General features: G+C 45.9%; 1 protein-coding gene across 1 annotated transcript in view; it reads left to right on the forward strand.

The window, feature by feature from the left end:
* LOC144248768 (uncharacterized) overlaps positions 1-24,654 on the forward strand; it is a gene marked incomplete at its 5' end in the record, with an annotated part of 86,062 nt that overhangs the window by 48,154 nt on the left and 13,254 nt on the right. Inside the window, 2 exon segments of the mRNA XM_077790760.1 lie at positions 14,468-15,065; positions 24,617-24,628. Coding sequence (XP_077646886.1) covers positions 14,468-15,065; positions 24,617-24,628 — 610 coding nt within the window.

Consider the following 24,654-nt stretch of genomic DNA (forward strand, 5'->3'; position numbering starts at 1 on the left):
TTGGTTACAAACTGCGTGTGCTGGAAAATGCCACCGGCTCTGCCAGAGGGCAGAAGGGGCCCGGGGAAGGCCCCAGTGCTCCCTGCAAGGGAAACACCTGCCCTGGGTTTGTTATAGAGAACTATGTAGTTGGTGGCTTTTGCTCTTATGTCTTGACTTCTGCAACTTATTCTTAATCACAACGATTTTGATACAGTACAGTTTGTAATCACTTTTAACTGCTTTTGCTGTAGTATAATTTGTCAGCTTTTTGTGGCCAATGCCCTGGCCCCTGTGTAGCTCATATCCTCAGAACATCATTCATGGCTGATAGTTTAGTTTGTGCACAGTGTGAAAAACATACATACTAGTTTTGGCTATTGCAAAATATTGAACTGGATGCCATGTGTCATGCATTAGAACGTTAACTTTTGCAGAAGTAGCTGTAGTTGTGAAATAATAACTAATGCTTTTATTTTTGTAACTAACTGACAGTAATAACTCAGAGGTATTTGTGAAACAGCCAATGTTGATTTAAATACTTGTAGAAGTAGCTAAAACCGTCTGCATGGCCAGATAACATTTAAGGAACGGGTGTGCTGAGGACCCTGCCGCTGACCCTTTGACTGTCAGGAACTGTCTCCTGCTGATGTGGAAACCCAGGTGTCCCAGGGTAAAGTTCTGGTGTTTGTATCCCCAATCGTGGGTTCTGTTCATGTTTGATATTCTGTTCTGTGCTCTCAGAACTGACTCTGAAAGTGAAGGTTTGTTTTGTCTTGTTATCAGCTGGCTCACCTCCCCCCATGGTCTGTTCTCCACAAGAGGCTTGTGCTGGCTGGCTTGGCTTGCTTTTGCTGGCTTTGTTTGCTTGCTCTTGCTTCCGCTCTTGCCTTTGCTTTTTCCTGTTAGTTAGTTTAACTAGGCAGTCCAGTTCTTTGCCTGGACTGTTTCTTTCCCTTTCCTTCTTCTGAATACCATCCAACCTGCTCTGGACTGGGACCTGGGAACCCCGAGGAGCACCGGGAGCCTGCGCTCTGTGATCTGCAGCAGCCATCCCCAGTGCCCAGAGCAATCCCCAGCGCCCAGACCCGGGCGACCACCCCCAGGAGAGACTTTCTGGATTTGTCATCTCTGCAGAGTGGTGAAAGAGTTTTGTTGTCATCTGGTGTTGTTCATTTTTTTTTAGTGCTGGGGAGTGTTTTGTTTTTTAAATAAAGAGGTTCTTTTCCACTTCTCTCAGAGAAAATTCTTCCCGAATCAGGTGGGTGGGGAGGAGCCATGGGGGTTTGTTTTCTGGGGGCTCCTTCCAGAGGAGGATTTGGGGGATTTGCATTCCAAGAGCACTCAGGGTTGCGGATTGAGGTTATGCCCAAGGGGATCTGGGGTTGGACAACACAGCTGGACTGAGGGTTAAAAATATCCAAGGGGATCTGGGGTTGGAAAACAGTAACACCTAAAATTCTGCTGGGTTGAGAGACATCCAGGATTAAACCTGCTGGGTTGATGGATTAACATTCCATGAGCACTCAGGGTGTAGATATGTAATGTAGACTGTTTGAAAGTAAAAGGTACCTTGTATGTGAGAGTGAGTGAAAAATAAAAGTGAGTAAATGTAGATTAATGGAAGTATATATAATGTAGATTGTTTATTTTGAGCTTTATCTCTTGGAGGGAGGTGGACTGTGTTGAATGGTATTGTGAGAGAAAGGACTTTCTGAGTAGTTGAAAGAAGGTGGTATTCTGGTTGTTAGAGAAAGTGGGAAACAGAGGCAGAGGACTTGTGAAGAAACGTGAGGAATGGACTATCACATCTAAAATGGGCAACACCAAAACACACCAAAGGAGCGTTGAAAAGGACTTGCATAGAAAAATCAGCAAAAAGGAGTGACAAGGGAAACAGAGGGCAAGCCTGGATTGAGCACTGTACTCACCAGCGAGAAGATCACACGTACCTGCTGTGGGCAGCAGCCCCACAGGCAGGGGAGGTGGGGGTATAAGCCATGCCAGACCTCTGTCATTCCTGTTTCTGTCTCTCATTTGTTGTCTTTTCCCTTCTGAGATAGCAGCAAGATCGTGTCACAAATGCTACAGAAAGTATCACATGGAAAGAAACCAAAGTTCCTTTTTGTTACACACACCCATGTCAACAGCCACTGTTATAACCCATCCAAATTAAGTACCTGCAGGCAAAATGGGGAAAAACTGCAGTGTACCAGAATAGGCTGGCTTTAGACTATTTATTGGCTAATGAAGGGGGTGTTTGTGGAAAGTTTAATATATCAGATTGTTGAAAATAGATGACAACGGGGAGGTCATCCTAGAAAAAAACAACCCAGACACCAATCCAAAAATGGGAAAACAGTGTTAAAAACTAACTGGTGGGGTAATGTATTGAGGATGGGATGGTGGAAGAAATGGGGATTCTTCCTTTTATGTATTACAACTGTTATAAATGAAAATTTGTCCAGCCAAATTAATATGAAAAAATAAAATATTTATTTTGCAATCAAATTCTATCTAGGCCAGCCACAAGGAAAGAACAGAGCCGAGCCTGGGGTCGGCCCTGGGTGTGCAACAAAGAGGTCAGCCTCAGCAGAGGTTTTCCTCTATGCCCACACACCTCCATCCTGGCACAAGTGGTTTTTATAGGGAAAATTCTTCCTGAGGCCAAGGTTTCAGTAATCAGTCTTTTCTTCTCTTCAGAGTCCACATGTTAATAAGATTTTCTGCTTTGGTGATGAGGGAGAACAATTCAGTGTCTGGAGTTTTTTGAATCCCTTGATGAAATTTACAGGAGGGAAGGCTGCATTCACCTGTGTCTGCCCAAGGATTTCCATGATATCCATCTCGGGTCCTTCAGGCAAGGATCAGCACCTGGGGTTCCTGCATCTCCCCAGCCATGACCCATCTCCTGGGGAGCCTCACCTTCTTACTTGCAAATCAGTTTCCAATATACACCCGGTCTCACCTGCGAGGGTGGGGGGGAATGCTTATACAAACGTGTAGAGTGTTAGAGTGTTCTAACAAATCTAACAAATATTCAATATCACATATATCATACTAGAAATGGCACCAATTATATCTGCTACATATAACAGTATGGTAAATGTAGCTTTGTAGATAAAATGAAGCTTTAGTAGTTAAAAAAGAAACTATGTATGTGTGTGTTGGGGGGTGGTTTAAGGAATGAGATACTCACTTCAAGGAACATGCAAATTCTCCAGAGAAGAGCAATTTATGGTTTTCTTATTAGAAGAAGCTGATTTCTTCATGCCTTGCTCAGACTCGAAGACCCCGTGGGAATTAAAGAAAGCAGTTGACATACAACAGACAGAGTTTTTTGTTTCAAATAGAATGTATGCATAACCAAGAAGGATATATGAATATGCAACAGTGTATTGTTTTAGGGGTGATTTCTTCATTCACAAGGTACATTCCTCTTGGCTTAAGTGCCTGAGAGCATCTGGACCTCAGATATTCTTTCCTTTTTATTGTCTTGTAATTGTCCTAACTCTAAATTTTTATTAGTCTAATTATATTCCTATTTTTTTCACCATTTTAATATTATTAAACTTTTAAAATTCTAAAAACCAAGTGATTGGCATTTTTCACAAATTCCTATCAGGAGACAGAGAAACAATTTATCATTTCAATGGCATCATTTGATTACAAGCTGTCCTCGGAATAAGGACCAACCAGACAGCTCCAGCTCCTGACCTTCCTGCCGACCAAGCCACTGAAATGAGGAACACAACATTTCACCAGGGGATGGGATCAGATTATCTGTTAGCAGAAAAAAAAGCAGTTTGTGGAAAACTAAATTACTCAAACTGATGTTGGCAAAGAGATGACAAGGGGAAGGTGTTGAAAAAGATAATACAGGAAATAGGAAAGCAGTTTCTGTATTGGTCCAAGCAAGGAAAAGATGGGAATGGGACACGGTTTCTTGGATCCCCGGCAGACCAGGGGTTAAACGTTGGGTGTCTCCTGGATTTTCCCCGGAAAGAGCCCATCTCTGCACCGAGCTACCTTTTTTCATTTGTAAATTAGGTCTTTATTTCTCTGCCATCTGTGGTTTCTCCAGCCACGGCTGCAGCCACTGGTCATTTAAAACTTGAAGATTCTTTTTCTAGAGGCACAACAGACTTGATGTATATTTTTCATAAGCACAAATTATTCCATAACATATATTACAATGGGGCTGCGGAGATCCCCTGCAGGTCCATGGGGATGCAGAGATCCCGCAGCTGGGAGCAGGGAGGCGTGGGGAAAGCTGCATTTAAGGCTCTGCACTGACTTCTCCTTCTCCTGCTCCGAGTCTTTGGAGTTTTCTGACAGAAATCTCTCCCCTGCCCCACCCACCCACCCACAGGGCTTCAGGCAGGTTTCCCTTTTCGGGGGAAATCAAAGCGAAGCTCTGATGCGCTAACGAGGGGCAGGAGAAGTGAGGCTCCTGGGCTTCCCGCAGAGGCGGAGGCACGGGAGGCGCAGGGCCGGGAAAGCCGTGGCGGGAGGCGCGGAGAAGTTTGTTTGTGTGGGCAGCTCAATCCCGGCTCGGGCCGGGCCCGTGCCGGGGCTGTTCCTCATCTCCGGCTTTCCCCTCACGCAGCCCGGGGGCGCCGAGAGCGCGGGGCGAGGCGGGGCCGTGCGCAGAGCCCGCCCCGAGCTCGCTGCCATTGGCCGCCGGTGCCGTCAGTCGCGGTTGCGGCGCGCTGATTGGTGGGAGCGGGGCGCGGCGCGGCCCCGGCGGCGGGCTGAGGGCGGCCGTGGCCGCGCAGCGCCGCCATTGGCCGAGCGGCTGTGCGGGCCCGGCAGCGGCGGCAGCGGCCGGAGCGCGGTGAGGCGGCGGCGGCGGAGCTCGGAGGCGGCCCCGGCGCAGGTGGGAGCCGCGCTGGGCTCTGCGGGGGCTCGGGGCCGGCTGCGGGCGGAGGGGGCGGCAGGGGGCTCCGGCGGCTCGCCGGTGCCGTGTCCGGCCCGTGCCGGCCCCGGGCTGAGGGCGCTGCGGGAGCGGCTGCCCGCGGTCTCCTTCCCGCCGGGGCCGGGCAGGAGCCGCTGCCGGAGCAGCGCTGGCTCGGCCCGGCTGCTGTGGGTAGGACAGAGGGGCTGCCCCGCGGCCGGGAGCGGGCGGGGAAATTCCCGTCGCCGGAGGTTCGTGTGCCCGGGGGAGAGCGAGGAGTCCTGTCAAAGTGACTTTATTGCCGAGCAGGGGCAGAGGCCGTGGGGCATTTGCCGTGCGCTCTCTGCCGTGGCTGTAGCCCGCAGCCTCCTTTTTATCCTCATTTTCCCGGCCGCATCTCCCTCTGCCTTTGCCCACCGGCTGAGTTCCTTGGAAGGTTCCGACTTCCCGATGCGCCTGGAGCCTGTCCTCGTTAATGTGCACCCTCCTTTTGTATAACAGCCGATATTCATGGCTCTGTTAAGTCTTTGTTCTTCTCCTCGAAGTTCAGGAATGTAGCAGGACTTTCAGCAGCTGTCCGGGTCAACTTGTAACATTTATTGGAACTGATGGTTTCTCCCATTACTTCCTTCTCTACAACTCCCTGGCCCTATCTCCAGGCAGATTCACTCCTTGACTCTGTTTTGTCCTTCCCGGGTCCTCTTTGGTTTTGGGATTATTCTCGGTGCCCTCATTCCCTGTCCTTTTGTATCCGTTTGTGGATCAGGAGGCCTGGCTGCCACCTGCATGCCCTGGCTCAGCTGCTGGATGAGCTGCACTGCCAAGGTGTGGAGCATGGTAAAAAGATGAGAGTTGCTGCAGCACAGAAGAGGAGAAGCAGCATTCCTTTATCCCCTGGTGTGCTGGGGAGGCAGGAAAGCGTGTCCCATTCCCATCCTTTCCATGTTTGGACCAATACATAAACTGCTCTCCTATTTCCTTTCTTATAATTTTTAGCAGTTTTCTCGTCATCTCTTTGCCAACAGCAGTTTGAGCCATTTAGTTTTCCACAAACTCCTCCTTTTTCTGTTCACAGATAATCTGATCCCATCCCCTGGTGAAATGTTGTGTTCCTCATTTCAGTGCCTTGGTCGGCAGGAAGGTCAGGAGCTGGAGCTGTCTGGTTGGTTCTTATTCTGAGGACAGCTTGTAATCAAATTATGCCATTCAAATGAAAATGGGTTCTCTGTCTCCTGATATGAATTTGTGAGAAACGCCAATCACTTGGTTTTTAAAATGTTAGAAGTTTAATACTAGTAAAATGGTTATAGAAGTAGAAATACAATTAGACTACTAAAAATTTAGGGTTAGGACAATTGCAAGACATTAAAAAGCAAAGACTTACAGATGTCCGGATGCTCTCTTGGGCGCTTAAGCCACAACAAGAATACCTTGTGAATAAAGGAATCACCCCTAAAAAAATACACTGTTGCATATTCTTATATCCTTCATGGTTATGCATACATTTTATTTAAAACAAGAAACTCTGTCTGTTGTATGTCAGCTATTTTTTTTAATCCCCATGGCATCCTCCAGTCTGAGCATGGCCTGAAGAAATTAACTTCTTCTAGTAAGAAATCCATAAATTGCTCTTCTCTGGAGAATTTAGGTGTTCCTTGAGCGAATTTAGGTGTTCTCATTCCTTAACCCCCCCCCACACACACATGCATATTTTCTCTTTTAACTACTAAAGCTTCATTTTATCTACAAAGCTACGTTTACCATACTATTAAGATGTTCATACAGCACAAGTTATCAATATAACATAATACATATAGTAACTATCTGCACAGAGCCATATAACATGCATTTTTCACAAAATCGTTTTGGTTCCCAGGGGCTGGTACATGGTGTTGTAGGATTTGTTCTGGTGGCCGTTCATCTTTTCCCCATGTTTGGGCGCTCCCTCAAGCTGGGGCTGCATCAATTGACCATTTTTTTTCTTACTCCTTCATCATATACTTGAATTCCAGCTGATTTCCCTGAACTTGTTATAGCAAAACCCCCAGTGCTCTGATACACCCTGTACAGCACAGACAGTGACAGCAGATGTTGGAGTGGGCAGAGGGATGATCCCCGCCTTATTTTAGTGAAGTTTTCACAACATTCTCCATTTGCTTTTTCTCTTTGCAGCTTCAGCCATTTCTGTTGCAGAGTCAGAGATCCTCAGCATGGGCTCTGCCTTCAGCTGTGCAGATTCCATCTGTGCAAGCAGGCAGAGCTTGGGGTGAGGGGCAGAGGGAATCAGCCAATTCCTGCCCCAGGCAAGAAGAGCCAGGTACATTGTTCCCAGTTTGCCCCTGCAGTTTTAATTTGCATTTCTGAAGCTCCTCCTGGGTGCCTGGAATGCAGCTTCTCTTCCACAGCAGCCTTCAGCAGCCTCAGTTGTGCCCCCTCCCCACAATCTGCTGTTTTTTTTTTCCTTCAAATGATCTATTTATTGTTTATGAGTTAAAGGGTCACCTTTAAATCTCATCTAGTTTTGAAAATTTTGAAAAACTCTAATCACTTGGTTTTTAAAATTTTAAAAGTTTAATAATAATAAAATGGTTATAAAAATAATAATACAATTAGAGTTAGGACAATTACAAGACCAAAAGAGCAAAGAACTACGGACGTCCAGATGCTCTCGGACACTAAGTCAAGAAAAGCTTGACTTGTGAACAAAGGAATCACCCTTAAACCAAGACACTTGTTGCATATTCATACATCCTTCATGGTTATGCATACATCCTATTCTAAACAAGAAACTCTGTTGTATGTCAACTGTTCCCTTTAATCCCCTGGCGTCTTCAAGTCTGAGCAAGGCCTGAAGAAATTAGCTTCTCCTGATCAGAAGCCATAAATTCCTCTCCTTTGGAAGATTTAGGTGTTCTTCGAAGGGAGCATCTCATTCCTAAAAAGAAAACTCCCCCCACATACATAATCTCTATTTTAACATAATGTTGTAACCTAAAACTACACTTAACACAATACGTAAGGGAATTAATACAGCATAACTTTCTAACATTGCACATATAATATTCATTGTAACATTTGCGAAAAGCCAATCATAAATATGCATTTTTCTCAATCTCACCTCTTACTGCTCAAGCCAAATGATTTATAAAGAATATTTCCTGTCCTCTTGCATTCTTTGGACTCTGTTAGTAATCAAATAAAACATGGGATTAAACAAAGAAGAAATAACAAAACACTTGTAACACATAAAAGGAAGAATCCTAATTTCTTCCAGCATCCCATTCTCAATACATTACCCCACCTGCTAGTTTTTAACATTATTTTCCCATTTTTGGACTGATACCTGGGTCATAATTTTTTTCTGATATCCTTTGTTTTTTCTAGGATGACATCCTCATTGCCATCGATTTTCAACAATCTGTACACCCCATTCTTTAGCCAATAAATAGTGTAAAGCCAACCTATTTTAATGCACTGCAGGTGATGTTTGGCTTTGCAGACTCCATATTAATTCCAATGCCTGAGCAGCTTTGTTTATTATCTTCTCTATAACTGCTTGGAGTCATTTAATATGACTCAGGATATAATTTGGGGTTAACACAGAGCTAGACTGCTGTGCTTGTTTTACCTTTTTTTTTACTACTTATCTCTTTACTGAATCTTGGACTATATTGGACTATATTTCTAAGATCAAATGTAAAACAAATCCATCTCTCCTTTTGGACATTCCATGCCCCAAGTATTACTACTTTTTCCTAAGTTCTTTGTAATGTGATAATTTTCCCCCTTTTTCCTGCAGGTACTTAATTTGGATGGGTTATAACAGTGGCTGTTGACATGGGTGTGTGTACCAAAAAGGAACTTTGGTTTCTTTCCATGTGATACTTTCTGTAGCATTTGTGACACGATCTTGCTGCTATCTCAGAAGGGAAAAGACAACAAATGAGAGACAGAAACAGGAATGACAGAGGTCTGGCATGGCTTATACCCCCACCTCCCCTGCCTGTGGGGCTGCTGCCCACAGCAGGTACGTGTGATCTTCTCGCTGGTGAGTACAGTGCTCAATCCAGGCTTGCCCTCTGTTTCCCTTGTCACTCCTTTTTTACTCATTTCCAGGCAAATTGTTTTTGACACCTTTTAACTGTGGTTTTCCACCATTCCTCAGGTATCTCTCAGTCCACAGGCATTGATAATCCCCATCTACAAAAGCAGTTTATTACTTCAGTTTTTGAGGTCTTTCTGTATAGGGGATTGATTCAGTACTCAATACTTCTTGCCACAAGAACATAGATTTTGTGAGCTACAATGCCAATTATTCTCATAATTTAAACATTCACTTATAACCCAGCTGCCATGTCCAATATGGGGATGAATCAAATAAAGTATACAGCATAGCATTAATGGCAATTTCCCTTTTTGCCTGTACAAGTCACAGGCTAAGGCCAGACTATAAGAACTCTTTGACTCAAACACTGCCGATCCTCCTGTTTGAAGTGGCAGTGTTCCTCTGCCAAGGAGGTGTCGGAGGCGTCTCAGGGCTTATTCAGGCAGGGCTTAGAACCAGTGATGCAAGCTTTGCCTTATTTCTCAGTTAGGTGTTATTCTTTGTACCTGCCTTGGATCATTTGGGTCTTCCCAAACCATTACCACCCAGTCCTGGTTGAAAGTTAATTTGGTATCACCCGGTTTAGATGTGATAGTCCATTCCTCACGTTTCTTCACAAATTCTTTTATTTTGCTGGCATGAATTCACCCTCTTTTCCATGGTTGGGATTGCTGCTTTAGTAGTACCTGGAAAGGACTTCTTAATAACACAGTGTTAAAAGAAAAGAAAAACAATACTGCATTAACTTTCACCATTAGTTTTCTTCAAAACTTTCTGGGTTTAACTAAAAACTTTTTCTGTAGCTGCTTCTTCTTCTTGTATCCAGCTGTGCTAATTGCTGCAGAGGCCAATTCTTCTTCTTGTGAGCTATAATTAGTTAAATAAAAAAAGGACTAGCCCAAATTTAACACAAGATGTATCACATCTCTTGGTTTTTTGCTTTTTAGGCAACATCCAACTGTTTTAGTCTTACAGACCCATTCTTCAGAACAAAAGCCTCCTTTCCTTAATAACAAAAATCAGAAGGAAAAAAAAGAAGTCTTGTTTAAAAAAATAAAGCACATTGTGAGAGTCAGCTATCTCTGCTTTGATCTTATCTCTATTGGTGGTCCAGCTCTCCCTCTTTTTCACAGCTTTGCCTTTGACTGTACTTCCTCACTCCCCCTCCCCTTGTTGTCACTCTGTCTAGCAGGAATGGGGGAGAACTTACAAATAGCTACGGTATGGGGACTTTGGGGTGTATTTCGCTCTCCCTCTTTCTCTTTCTCTCTCTTTCCCTTTCTCTCTCTTTTTCTCTCTTTTTTTTCTTTTTCTCTTTTTCTCTCTATTTCTCTTTTTCTCTCTTTTTCTCTCTTCTCTCTTCTTCTCTCTTTTTCTCTCTTCTCTCTTTTTCTCTCTTTTTCTCTCTTTTTCTCTCTTTTTCTCTCTTTTTCTCTCTTTTTCACTCTTCTCTCTTTTTCTCTCTTTTTCTCTCTTCTTCTCTCTTCTCCCTTTCTCTCTCTTTCGCTCTCTTTTTCTCTCTTCACATTTCAACATCCACATTCCAATATCAGTCCACTTTCTAACATTAGTCCTACATCCTGGAGAGGTGAGTCTGCCAATCACCTCTCCCTCCTTTTTCAACTTCCTTACAAATTTAATTACTTTTGTTATGTGTGTTCTGCAGGCCTTTAATTCACGGCACCCTCCGCCAAGGGCTACCAGCTACCCACAGCTGACAGTGCTAAAACTAAAGACTTATTTTGCTGTCACAATTTTCCATTCACAAACTTGAAAGGGTTGTAGGAACAAGGTAAACAAAAACTTACTTCTGAAGTGATCTTGCCTGCAATAAAAAATTTAAGGCAATGCTTGTTAGTGCAATGTAATTTGCAAAGAAGCCAAGGTTTGATTTGGGAAGGGCATCTGAGGACACAGAGCATGAGTTTTACCAATCTATAATTTGAAGAGGGAATAGACAAAATGTGGATACAGTGGGGGAGACAGCAAGTAAGGAATTTATCTCTGCAATACTCTCTTTTTGACTGCCAGGAGACACTCTCTGAAGGGGTTCTTACAGTACAAACAATAACTGGATGGGAAGAGGCACTCTTGAATTTAAGCTTTGGTGTCAAAATAGGAAACTGCCCCTGAGCACTGAAGTGCTGGAGCACCCTGCCTGCAAACTCACCAGAGGCAAGCCACTGCTGCCACGCTGCAGGGCTGCCTGCAGCACAGAGGGAATCATGGCCAAGCCCTCCCTGCAGGCCTGGGTAATCCACACAAGGAATCACAATTGCTTCATAGCTCTCTAACTCATTCAAGAAATAGGAAACTGTAGTAAACAGAGATCTCCCTCACCATCTTTTTCATATGTGTGTGTCACACACCCACTGTGATGCTGGAAGTAACAAATTGTTTACATTAGAAGATACTGAAACTTTTTCTTCATTTAGCTTTGTAAGTTCCCTTTTCTATATGTAGCCACCTCCCATTGTGGGAAAAAAGGAACCCTATTTTTTTACAAGTGTCTTGTATGCACAATTTTATTTGCTGTTCTAGATACACTGCAAGTAGTTAGCACTTCCAGAAAAACTAGCAAACAAACAAAACAAAAAAACTAAGAAAGCAAAACACATTTGGGTACATGAAAAAGGACTGGTTGGAAGGAAAATTGTTTCTCATTGACCTACCAAGCAGTTGGTGTTACCTTTATTTTAACTTTACACACTGAGAACACTTGATTGAACAGCCTGCATTGACTCAAATTAATAGCAGGTTTTGCTATGTCACAGCTGTAAACTAGTTTTTCAATCCTAGAGTACAGTAAGTTATGTATTTCAAGATAAAAATCACAATGCAAATTGGAAGAAATTTAGTACTGCATGAGGTGTGCACACAATTACAATTAATTTACCTCTAGAAGTCAGTTTATGACTTTCCTCTACTAGGATTGCAGTAGCTGCTATAGCTTGAATACACACTGGCCAGCCTTGATTTACTGGATCCCACATCTTTGATAAATAAGCCACGGGTCTCTTTACTCCTCCCCACTCTTGAAACAAAACCCTATGAGCTACCCCCTTTTTTTCATTTACATACAAATGAAAGGGTTTTGCTAGTGAAGGTAAGCTTAAAGTTGATATTGGGGCTAGTTTTAACTTCTTTTTTCTTAATTTTTCATTATCCTTTTTGATCCATTTTATATCATCTCCCTCTGTCATTTTTTTTTATTCAAAAATTTTACTGCCTGTGTATATCCTTCAATCCATAATCTATAATATCCCAATAATCTGAGTATCTTTCTGATTTCCCCCTTTGAAGAGGGAGGGGGAAGGGATAGAATCCCTGTGTTTCAGTCTGGGTTGAGCTTCCAACTACCCTTCCTAATCAAGTGTCCAAGATATTTTACCTCTGATTCTACAAATTGCAGCTTCCCTTTTGATACCCTTAATCCTTTTTCCCCAAGAAAATTCAAAAGCTTTATAGTAGCCTTTCTAACTTCAGCTTCAACTTCCCCAGAAAGTAAAAGATTATCCACATATTGGATAATTTGTATTCCAGGGGGAGTGGGGAAAGTTTGTAGTATTGTTTCTAAAGCTTGTCCAAATAAGTTTGGGGATTCTGTAAGCCCCTGTGGTAGTTTTGTCCATCTTAATTGCTGTTTTCTCCAGTTAGTGGGTCCTTCCATTCAAAATCAAAGATACCTTGCTCTCCTGGGCTAATGGGCAAGCCCAAAAGGCATCTTTAAGGTCCACTACACTAAACCACTGATGCTGGGGAGGAACTTTACTGAAAAGAGTATAAGGATTTGGTACCACTGGATAGCGGGTCTGAGTTCCTTTGTTAACCTCCCTTAAGGCTTGTACCAGTCTATAGCTCCCGTCAGGCTTCTTTACTGGGAGTATTGGGGTATTATGGGGAGACATACAAGGTTCTAATGTCCATCCTTTATTAGTCCTTCTATTGCTGGCTTTAAACATTCCTGTCCTTCTAAAGATACAGGATACTGCCATACATGTATGGGACAATTTTTTTTTCCTCAGTTGTAATCTTTATGGGGTCAATATTTAATCTTCCCCTATTTCCCTCCCCAGCCCAAACTTCCTTGTTAATTCTTCTTCCATCCTCCTGGCCTAGTTTTAAAAGTCTAGCTGTCATCTTCCCATCTTCTGGAACAACCCCTATTCCTAATTTCACCTGTAAATCTTGTCCCAATAAATTGCTACCTGCCCCTGGGAACAAGAAAACATCCCTCATCCAAAATTTAGTTTCTCCCTCTATTACCACATTTTTAATAACGGGTACTGTGAAACTCTCTCCTTTTGCTCCTGTTACTATTACGGTATCTTTGCTTACACTATAACCTTTTGGAATATTTAACAGAAAGGTTCTTTTTGCCCCTGTGTCTACCACAAAGTCCAATTCTTCTTCTTGGGGACCCACTCTTAAAATTATCTCAGCATTCCCCACCTGGACCCACCTGCGCCCCCCCTCGGCCCCATGGCCCCGCGAGGGGAATTTGGGGAGGTGGGAGTGGGGCAGCGCCAAGGCCGGGCCCCCCCGCGCTGTCCTGGCGGGAGCGGCTGCAGTGGGGACCGAGTGCGGGCGGGAGCGGCCGAGAGCCCAGCGCTGCCCCAGCCCGACCTGCCCCAGCTCCATCCCTGCCCCTGCGCTGGGATGCTGTGGGGCTGGGGGGAAGAGGGAGCCGGCAGTGGGTGCTGGGCCTGGGGGCAGGAGGAGAAGGGAAGGAGAAGCAGGCTTGAGGAACAGAATGGTCAAACGATGCAAGTGGCAGGAAAGGGTGGGATTGTGCAGGAGGAGGAATAGCAGGAGGAAGAGGAGTGTGAGGAAGAGCAAAGACACAGGAGGAGAAGGAGGAGGAGCAGAAAGAGGAAGCAGCAGAAGGTTCCACCCCTCCCTGTGTCTGCAGCCTCCCCCCAGCCCCAGGAGCGCTGCTCCCCCCACATACAGCAGGTGACTGTGGAGGGGGATCCACGATTTTCACAGGGTGAATCTTCTTGTTTCTGAGCTTGCTTGGGCTAAATGTTGGTGCTTTGGTTTTATGTGGCAGTTGAATCTTTATGTTTTGGAGGTGGATTTGCTGAGCTGTTATGTTTGGGGAGGTTTTGTACTGTGTCTTGAAGTTTGCAGGATTTTTGAGCTAAATCTTGGTGTTTTGTAGGTTCTTATAGACACAAGATTCCCAGTGACTTCCTGAGATGAACTTGGGCAAGGAGGAACCTCCAGTACAAGGAGCTTTTCTCTTGTTTTTCTGTCAAATCAGGATTTGTCATTTCCAGGGCGTGGCTGGATGGAGGAGGAGGAAAAGCCCCAGAGATGCTGCAGGAGGAGGAGCTGCAAACCCAGCCCAGGAAGCTGCGGGGAGGAAAGAGCCCCCTGAGCCAGGAAGGCGGGCAGAGATCCAGCCGGAGCTTGGAGCTGGTGAAGAAGCCTCATGGCAGGGAGAAGCCCCACAAGTGCTTGGAATGTGGGAAGGGTTTCAGGTGGAGATCCAACCTGATCGATCACCAGAGGATCCACACTGGGGAGAGGCCCTATGAGTGTGGAGAGTGTGGGAAGAGGTTTCAGAGAAGCTCCACTCTCCTCAGACATGAGAAGAGTCACACAGAGGAGAGGCCCTACCGCTGCCCCGACTGCAGGAAGGGCTTCAAGCACAACTCCAACCTCACCATCCACCAGCGCATCCACACCGGGGAGAGGCCCTACGAGTGTGGGAAATGTGGGAAGGGCTTCAAAGACATGTCTGGCCTGATCCAGCACCAGGTGATCCACACTGGGGAACGGCCCTATGAGTGCTTGGAATGTGGGAAGAGCTTTGGGAGGAGCTCAGGCCTGCGAGCACACCAGTGCATCCACACTGGGGAGAGGCCCTATGAGTGTCCCCAGTGTGGGAAGAGGTTTCAGACCAGCTCCAATCTCCTCCTCCATGAGCGGATTCACACAGAGGAGAGGCCCTTCCACTGCCCCGACTGCGGGGAGGGCTTCAAGCAAAACTCCCACCTCACCAAGCACCGGCGCATCCACACCAGGGAGAGGCCCTATGAGTGTGGGAAGTGTGGGAAGAGCTTCTCACAGAGCTCAGCCTTGACCACACACCAACGGAGGCACCACTAAGGGAAGCCCTGTGAGTGCCCTGAGTGAGGGATGAGGGTTTGGGAAGAGCTTGGAGTGAGGGAAGAGAGAGAGGGAAGAGCTTGGTGTGCTGCTGCAGCTCCATCCCCCATGGGAGGATCCAGGCTGGATGATCCCCAGTGACCCCCGTGGGGCAGAGCCCTGGTGCCCCGGTATGGGGAATAAAACAGAGAGTAAAGCAATGGAGCTGATAAAGGGGCCCGATATCTGAGGCCTGACTGAGCAGAAACTGTGGGAGACACAGACACACTTGAAGTCTCCCTGGGCAAGAAGTGACCAGAAAAAATGGTGTGAGTCTTTGTGATAACATAAATGTTCCCAGGTTACTGGATGTCACCAAGAAGGTGTAACCAATGGGAAATTGTTACCAAAAACAGAGCCCTCTATAAGCCCCATACAAGTAAATCCCTGTATAAACACCTGGTACACTCAATAAAATTGGCTTTGCTCTAAACTGGGATGTCCCCGTCTCTCCATGGTGGATAACCCTGTTGTGGGTGATCCCCGTTGGGTGGGGGAAGGTGCTGGAGGGATTTCTTTCCCTTCTCCTGGTGCTGCCGTGGTTTGGTTGGTAATAAATTCCCTCCCTGTGCCCAGGCCGGGTCTGTTGTCCCCGTGCCGGTGCTCGGGGCGGGATCTCTCCCGTTCCTTCTCTGCACTGCCGGGCCTCTCCTCAGCCAATGAGAGAACGCGGTGGAGAAGAGTCAGCCAATCAGCGAGAGCGGGGCTGATGACTCACCAGTTGCCGGGCAGACCCGCAGCAGGCAGTGTTCCCCACCTGGACCCGCCCTCCCTGCCCAGGGCCGGCCCCGCCGTGGGGTCCCCCCAAGTCCCTCCCCAGTGCCCCCATGAACTGGGCTGGGTTTAACTGGGAAGCTTTACTGGGAACACTGGGAGCAGGCGGGCAGGGGCAGAGTGACAGCAGGGCTGGGGGGACACGACCCCCCCAAAATCAGCATCATGATGGAGCGGGGGGTCCCGACCGGGCCCGAGGTCACAGGGAGCGGCTGCGGCCGCCAGTGTCTCAGGAGCTCTGTGGGCAGAGAAAAGGGGGTGACACCAGGCTGGGGGCCCCGGGGAGCACACACATTCCAGAGGAGGGGGACAAGACACACGGGACCCCCCAGACTCTCTTGCACAGGTAGAACCCGATCCCCAGTGCCAGGAAGACGAAGCCAAATTTGGGAGTCTCCAGTTCCTGTCAGCATCTTGCTGCGGCAGCATCCAGCAACATCTCTGGGTGGTCCGCAGGGGTCAGGATCTCCCAAAAACTCTCACAGACACTCAAGCCCCTCCAAGCACTTTCCTAGTCTCTCCCAGCCCACTCAGGATCCCCTGAAACCTCCCTCTTGATCCCTTCCTGACCTCCCCAGGACCCACCAAAGCCCCTCCTGTCCCTCTCAGGATCCCACAGCCTCCTTCCAGTCGTCCCCCACTGCCCCAGGACCCCTAAAGCCTATCCCAGTCCCTTCCCAGCCCCACCAGGACTCACCCAGAGCCCTCCCAGTCTCTTCCCAGCACAACCAACCTCATCCCAATCTCTGCTTTTCCATCCCCAATCTCCATCCAGCTCCTTCAGGCTCACTCTATTCCCTCCCACTTAAACCTAGCGCCCCCAAACTCCCTCCCAGTGCCCAACAGGACCCCCAGAACCTCATCCCACCCTCCCCAGTATCCTTCAAACCCCTTCTTAGCCCTTCTAAACCCCCAACTTCCTCTCCCAGTTGAAACCAGGCTCTCTCCAACTCCCTCCCAGGTTCTCCCAGCACATCCCAGTGGCTCTCCGAGCACCCTCAGTTCCTCCCCCATACCCCAGTTCCGGCTCACAGGTTGTTCCAGGCTGATGTTGTTGGCAGGTGGAGGTGAGCCCAGCCTGGGTTGGGGTTTCCAGCAGCACCAGGAGCTGGTGGGTCCAGTCCCCGTTGGGGACCACGTCGGTGGCCACCACAGAGAGCTCCTGCTGGCCCTGGAACCACCTCAGCTGGATGGGAACAGGCGGCCGGGGCCGGGCCGGGAGCTCGAGGGCAGCAGAGAGATGGACACGTTGGGGGGCAGTGGGAGAGAGTGGGTGTAATAAATACAAAGGTCGTTGTTCATCAAAATGAGTGTTAAAGGAGACAAGAATTTGAACTGAGTAGGGAATGCAACTAGCATAGAAGACTGTGTAACTAATTATATACAAGTTAACTTTTAGGCCAAGGACAATCTGCAAGGAAGATGAGGAGCCTTCATTCCTGCGACCTCCAAGGGCAGAAAAAAAGACCCCCAGGAACCAATTGCACCGACGCAGAGTGCATCGAGAGAAAATACGTCAACCGGGACGTATAAAAACAAAAAGGTCAAAGGGGGGAAGGTGCTCCGTGGCAGAGCAGAGGCTCCCCAGCCACCCAGCGCTGTTCTTTTGCTTAATACCGCTTGCTTAATAAATTCTTGTTAATTGATTTATCTATAATTAGCCTCCCCAATTGAATTTGTCCATAACAAATTTGGTGCCGTGACTCGGATAAGGGCGACCGGGTGGGAATTCCTAATCAGGGAGGCACCCCGCTGCCTCTGCAGCGGCCCTGGTGCAGGCTTTTCCTTCCCAGACCCTTACCGACGAACCCAAATTCGGTATTGAGCACAAGGGATACCGGTAACCCCGTAATCTTTGTGCACAAAGCTGGGCGAAGACGCAGGACAGCGTGAGTATAAAAGTGGGGATCCGCTGGGTTGGGCTGGGATCCCAGGACATAACGCGTGAGACGTCCTTGTAGGACGAGGCACGGGCAGAGCTCTGAGTAGTGCGGTTTGCAGAGCCCGCGAGGGGCTGGGCACCAACAGGGGCCGCGAGTGTGTGTGTGTGTGCCTGAAGGTGTCCTGGGAGATGGGACAGAGGAAAAGCAAGGCCTCTGCTTCCATGGGGACGGGGACCCCGGTAACGCTTCCCCAGATCCCCCCTGACAGTCCGTTAGGTCTAATGATAAAATCTTGGGATGAATATCCTTCAAGGAAAGGGAAGGATAGGGCAAAAATGATACATTATTGTATAAAAGAATGGGGAGGAAAACAAATCTGTAGTGATAATTTATTTTGGCCAGTGTTTGGAAACTTCAAGTGTGGGAACTCAAAATGTCTCTCAGACATTTTTAGAGGTTCCAGGCCTTGGTCAGAAGCATTCTAGACCCTGGCAGACAGCTGAAAAACAACTGTGATTTTGAGTTTGAGCCATGGAATGAATTACCAACTTTGGAGGTGGAACAAGCAATCACAAAAGGTTAGATAGTATAGTATAAGTAGTTACGAAGTAGAGGGGAAATTTTTTTAGTATTGTACAGGGGGGTTTTAGCACATGTACAGGGGGGTTTTCACTTTGTACATGAGGGTCAGAAGTTCTAAGATGGAGGAAAGTGGGCTGATCCCATCCTTCTTCCTTCTTCTTCCTTACCTCCATGTTCTTGGTGATGTTGGCACTCATAGATTGGTTTAGAGTAGAAAAACACTTGGCAACGTAGGTAGTAGGTATTGGGGAATAATTGTAAACATGTTATACGTAATATATCTTATAAAAGATAGCAGCAACCCTGGGCGGAGAGAGAGACGAAGAAGACAGCAGATAGAGAGGATGTCAGGGTGTGTGTGTGCCTCTACCCAGGCCACTGATCAAATAGCTGCAGTCCAAGAACATAATCTGTTAGATAACTAGCAATAAACTGCCTTGAGACCGAACAGCTAAGCCTGCGGAGTTTTTCTTTGGAAGCACGGGTTGGAGGAGGAATTTCACCACCACATGTGGCCCCAAAACAAGGCTGGGGTTCCCACATCTGGCGTCCCTGGGTGGGCATCAACAAAAAGAAGAAAAAGAAACATCAAACAACCTCCAACCTTCATCGGCAGAAAAAGAAAGAAAAAAAAAAAAAAAAAAAAAAAAGAAGAGCAGTACACACTCTCCGCATTTTCAAGAAGAGAGGGAGCGGAAAGCTCAAGATAAGAACTTGACCTTCACCAAGGCATTTCGTCTGGAGGACAGCCAGGAGGAGAGAAACCCCAAGCGCGCCTGGGATTCCTCGCCTGTGGCCTGCTGGACGATGGACAGTGCCATCTCCGGACTGACTTCATGCTGACTCAGCTTTTGGTGAGAATGGTTGAAATTAAGAACATGGGGAGGGAAGGAATTTTTCCCAAGGACACACCAAAGACTTTTTTTTAGCCCTATAGGGCGAAACTTCTACCCATCAGGTAGAGACAGCCCAAATGAAATGAAAGCTTTGTTATCATAGGTGCGGTGTAGTCACTCGCACACAGATATATATTTTTCTTGGGATTGAATTTTTGGCAAAAGATCAATAAGTAACTTTATTACTGAGCCACAAAAGGACAAAAAGATAAGACTGCCGCAAAACTTTTGTTTTTAACAAGGACAATATTATAGCCAGCTCTACAGCACGGCACGTCCAGCCGGACAGCTGGGGTTTCTATGGGAGCACAAAGGGGAAAGATTGCCCAGCCAGCAGCTCGGGGCAGTTTTCCTCACCACAGATCCAGGGAAAGCAGGACTGCCTTCCATGGACAATCAGGGGATGGTCTGTCATCATGCCCTGTGTGTCCGGGTTCCCACTGTTCCTCAGTTTCCCTCGAACCTCTATCCCTGAGCTCCTCCAATGCAAGTCCCCCAGACAGAGAGATAAGCCAAGCACAGCCGCAGCCCCCGGTGGGGGAAGGGACCAGCACTGCTCGAGTCCAAACCTGCGGCGGGAGGGGCAGCGGCGGCGGCGGCGTCTCCGGTGGGGGAGGGTGCAGAGGGAGTGCAGAGCAGAGAGGGAAGAGGAGGGGAGAGGAGAAATCTCTCGTGGCTGCTCGGGCTGGGAGTTCAAAACAGCCCGCGGTGCAGGCGAGAGGGGGGACAGCGGGAACAGCGCAGACACGGGGCAGCGGGGGCGCGGGTGCAGCGGCCAGGCGTCCCGAGCGTCCCGTGGCGCGTTTGGTGTCGAGAATTCGTGAAGCCGCAAGAGCGGCCACCCAAGAGGCGGGGGGCAGCTCCCGGATCGCGGCAGCCAGTCCCGCTGAGGAAATAGCAGAGGGACAGCGAGAGGCGTCCCTTGCTGCAGCTCAGGCGGCGGGCACGCGCGTGAAGGTTGAGCAAAGCCTGACAGCCACGGGTGCAAGGAATTTCTCGCATCTGGAACGCGTGGGATGGGCGCAGGCGGGGCGGGGCCGGTGCGCGCGGGCTGTGGGTGCTGGGACAGTCAGGAGAGGGGCAAAGCGAAATGGGAAACATCGGGACCGGAATGGGAACAGAGAGTGTGATTGTGTCAGCCTGGGGGGGGGGACGGCAGTGGCTCTGAACCAGGCGCTGCGAGCTGGAGTTAGGCGAAAGCACGGCCGGGACCAGAGCAGGAGCGTCCTCACCCCCGGGGTGACGCAGGCTGGGACGGGGCGTGGCCAGGATGATTCAGGGCATGGTCCGTCGCGGTTCCCATGGCAACAGCCAGCACAAACCCACAGCCACCCCTGTGAGTTTCAGACACGGCCAGAACAGAATAGTTATTGCATCAAAAATGAGTTACACATGAATCGGTTGTTAGAAGAAATGTTAGACTGAAAGTTTATCAGGAATTAGTACGGGGTTTGCGAATGTAAATCAATTGTCGGAAGTACATATTGGAGAGCGAAGTGCGCCGAACGGTAGAGCGGGGTCTTTCGCATCTCGAGTGCGGCACAGGCACTGACGGCGTCAGCGGCGGCGGCGGCCCCAGCCAGCCAAGTGCTCACAGGCTGCGCGGTGACCGCGCGGGGGGGGAATCCCGAGCGCGGGACGCGGCGCGGGGCGCGGCGGCGGCGGGGAGCGGCGGTCGCGCGCTGATGACGTCACAGGGCGCCGAATCACGCTGAGCGGGGACAGACACCGGGGCCGGGCGGGACGACCCAGACTGGGACTGGAACGGTGCCAGGTTCAGTCGGGCGTGAGAGGGGACATTCCCGAGCTCACGGCCGTGGCCGGGGTCAGCGCGGCGGGGTGCAGTCGGGGCTGGTGTTCCTTCTCTCGTTCCCATGGCGACACAGACAGAGACGGGTGAATCCAGGATGCACTCTGCGTTTGCAGAAGTTAAAGCGAACGCAGAAGTGTCAGAGAGGGACAGATTGCAGGCACGGGTCCAGCGCAGCCGACACTGGGCGTGAGCGGGGACTGGGCAGAGCCAAGGCAGGGAGTCCCTCGGTTGCTGCCTTTCCACAGCAGAGCTGCGGTGTGATAGATGCTGAGGCTTTTTCCACTGCAGTGCACATCCAAACATTAACAACAAATACACGGCACAGCCCAGAAACCACAGCAGTCAAAGTAAATAACTTTTTGCAATCACATCTATTACACCAAATGTCCCACAGCAATGATGAGATGAAATTCCAACATTCACCCAAAAAATAAGATACAGCTAAGTCGCCACTTGAAATCAAGGGTCTCCTTCTAACTTCTCCAATGTTTCTAAATGCTAACCCCAGATTTTTTAGTTAGCTGACAGAATTGATCAGCAGATGCACCCATCCGGTGTGATATTGTTTATAGAACATAATGTGAAAAAGAGATATTATAATGAGAATTGAGGTAGAAAATTGAATAGCATGAAACTTTAGTAATTTATTATGTTAAGGTTTAAGTTAAGTTGTATTTTAGCATTCTATTAATAATAGAATTGAATTTTATATATAGTTTAATTTAAGTTTAAGTTAAGTATTGTTTAATTAGAGTATATAACTTTAAGTTTATCTAGTTTGGGCCCTGAAAAAGTTAAGTTTATAAGCGTTTAATTGATAATGGATTTATATATTGTTAATTTGATATATATATAGGTTTCATAAAGTTAATATAATTTAGGGATTTTTTACCAATATTTTATATGTTAAGTTTAAGTAATGTTTAATTCAAAAAATTATTTTAAGTTTTTCAAAGGTTAAGTTTGTTTAATTAACAAAGTTTAGTTATTTTTCTTTAAGGATAAGAAGGTTTTGACTGAAAGAGTTTATGAGATGATAATGAATATTAAGTTAAAGGGAAAATAGTCTATCGGATTTTTGGTTTTATTTTAGTCTTTTCTGTTTTATTGTAAGTTTATCAGTGTATAAGAGTCTTGAAGAAATTTATTCTGAGTTTTTCTGAGATCGATTTCATTGTTTAATGATCACTTGTTTATTTTGTTATTTCTTTGTGTAATGATACAAAGGATGGTTGTTTCCAAATTCGTTCTTTTGCGTTTAACTATTTAAGTGTTTTATAAATGTTATTGTTAAGAAATTTTATGTTATCAGGTGAAGCTCTGTGCTTTGTTCTTTCATAGCGAATTTTCGTATGTTTTATTGTTGTTTTTGTAATCTCATCCAGGTTACATGTCATTCTGAAGTTTCATTTTGGACTTTAACTATGTTGTGCATTTTTCTAGGTGAACTCTCTGGTTTGTTTTTATATTTCTTGTGAGTGGAATCATTGCATTTCTATTTTTTAACACTCTTGAATGTTTTTCAGAAAATCTCAGAGACAGATGCCTGAAGCATTCGACAGTCTTTTGTTAATTTTATGGTTTCTTTCAATTGAAAACACATCTGTTTCCTTCAAAGGAGTTTCAAGAAGAATGAATCCTCATGTCATTTGATCAATTTATTAGTTTGAACTTTGAGTGTTTATTTTATATGAAAATGTTATAATAAGTTGTTATGTTTTAGGTATCATATATGTAATGTTAGTATAAGCTTTGTTTAAGATAGTATGTTAAAGAGCATCACTCCAATTTAAAGTCTGGGTTTTGGCCAGGCCCTGACTTTAACTTGGACGGATGAGTTTGCCAGCAAAATTCAGAGGTTTTTGCACAAAAATGAATGTTATATAAATCATTTTGATCCATCAATTCGATCCTACAAATTTGACAGCTGACACAGCTTTGGGGTGAGACTTGTCAGCCCTGCCTGGGAAGGGATGCCAATTTTCACTGGAAACAAGTGTTTCAGCTGTTTGCAGACTCTGAACCACTGGCACAATGTTTCTGATAATTATGCTTTGTTCAATTTTATATATGTTATTTATAATCTTTCTTTTGAACTCTTTTGAATTGTTACTGATTTTGATAAGTTTTCTGCATTTTATTATTAAGATATTTTGTCTTGTTCTATATTATGTTTTATATTTTAACTTCTTGTTTCAAAAGAAAAGAAGAGAAAGAGAGAAAAAAGAAAAATGGTGTAAAGAGAAAAAAAGAAAAGAAGTGAAGAAGTGCCTGAAATAAGGCTGGAATAAGTAATGAAAATTTTGTATATTTTAATCTTTTGAGATTGTTCTTTTGTAGACTTGATTTCACTGATTGTTGAGGAAAATATGAGGAGAGTGCCAGACACTGGACGGATCAAATTGAAAAAATCAGTCAAGTTAATAACTTTGAGCAAGGATCGTGGTAATGTTTTCATAACGTTTAAAGTAGGTATTTGTTTTTATCTTACAGGCCCTCAAAAAGTGTTCTTATAGAGATAATGGCTCAGATCATTGTTAAGGCAAACACCAGATTGCTGACAATGTCAGGCAAAGATTTCTTAATCATTCATTTACATTTAAAGAAAGAAAAAATATTTTGAGTGGACAATCCAAAGTCACAAGATTTTTCAATCACGTTGTTAGAATACCCAGAAATTTGCACAGTTCATTTTTTAGCTCACAAAACATTAAATGTAAAAATCAGTTTTAGAGAGAAATCAAAAATAAGTTAAGAATTAATGGAAAAGATGACAGTGTTTACTGATAGTTCAAGGAAAACTCACAAATCACATGGAAAATTCCAAAAATAGAGAAATGGGAATCATATGTAAAAAATGGTAAAAGACTCACCACAAATTGTAAAATTAGTAGTAATAGTCAGAGTTTTTCAGTTATTTCAAAAACCATCAATCTGATCACAGATTCAGTGTATATTGCAAATGTGGCCAAACAATTAGAGGAATTACTTTTAAAACATACGGACAATGAAGTTTTATAATCGTATCTATTATGCATGAAAATAATCCTAAAAGACAGAGAACATAAATATTTTGTTATGCACATCAGAATGCATTCTTCATTTCTGAGGTTTTTAGTAAAAGCAAATGTTCATGTAGACAGATTCACAGTGTCCATCTCACAAACACTGCCAGACATTTTTGAGCAAGAAAAATTGAGCTATGCATTTTTTCACAAAAGTATACAAACATTGATGGAATCCTTTTGCTTTCTAAAGGTCAGGCAAAGGAAATCATCAGTGCTTGTCAGAGTGTCAGTTTGTACAGCATCCTGTATTTACAGAAATGACCAATTTGAGAGGTTTGAAAAAAGTCTTCAGCTGTAGCAAACTGATGTCACAAGATATGCATTTTTGAGAAGCTTGAAAACATTTGTGTTTCAGTTGATATGTTTTCACATTTATGTTTCAGTTCACACATTTTCAGGAGCAACATCTCACATGCAGTTGAACAAAATTTTGTATGTGAATTGTCAGACATTTTACAAACAGTACACGAGCAGTGCTAAGGGAAAATTCTTCAGTTTTGA

Source organism: Lonchura striata, unplaced genomic scaffold (genome assembly GCF_046129695.1).
Source record: "Lonchura striata isolate bLonStr1 unplaced genomic scaffold, bLonStr1.mat Scaffold_85, whole genome shotgun sequence".
NCBI classification, from domain to species: domain Eukaryota; kingdom Metazoa; phylum Chordata; class Aves; order Passeriformes; family Estrildidae; genus Lonchura; species Lonchura striata.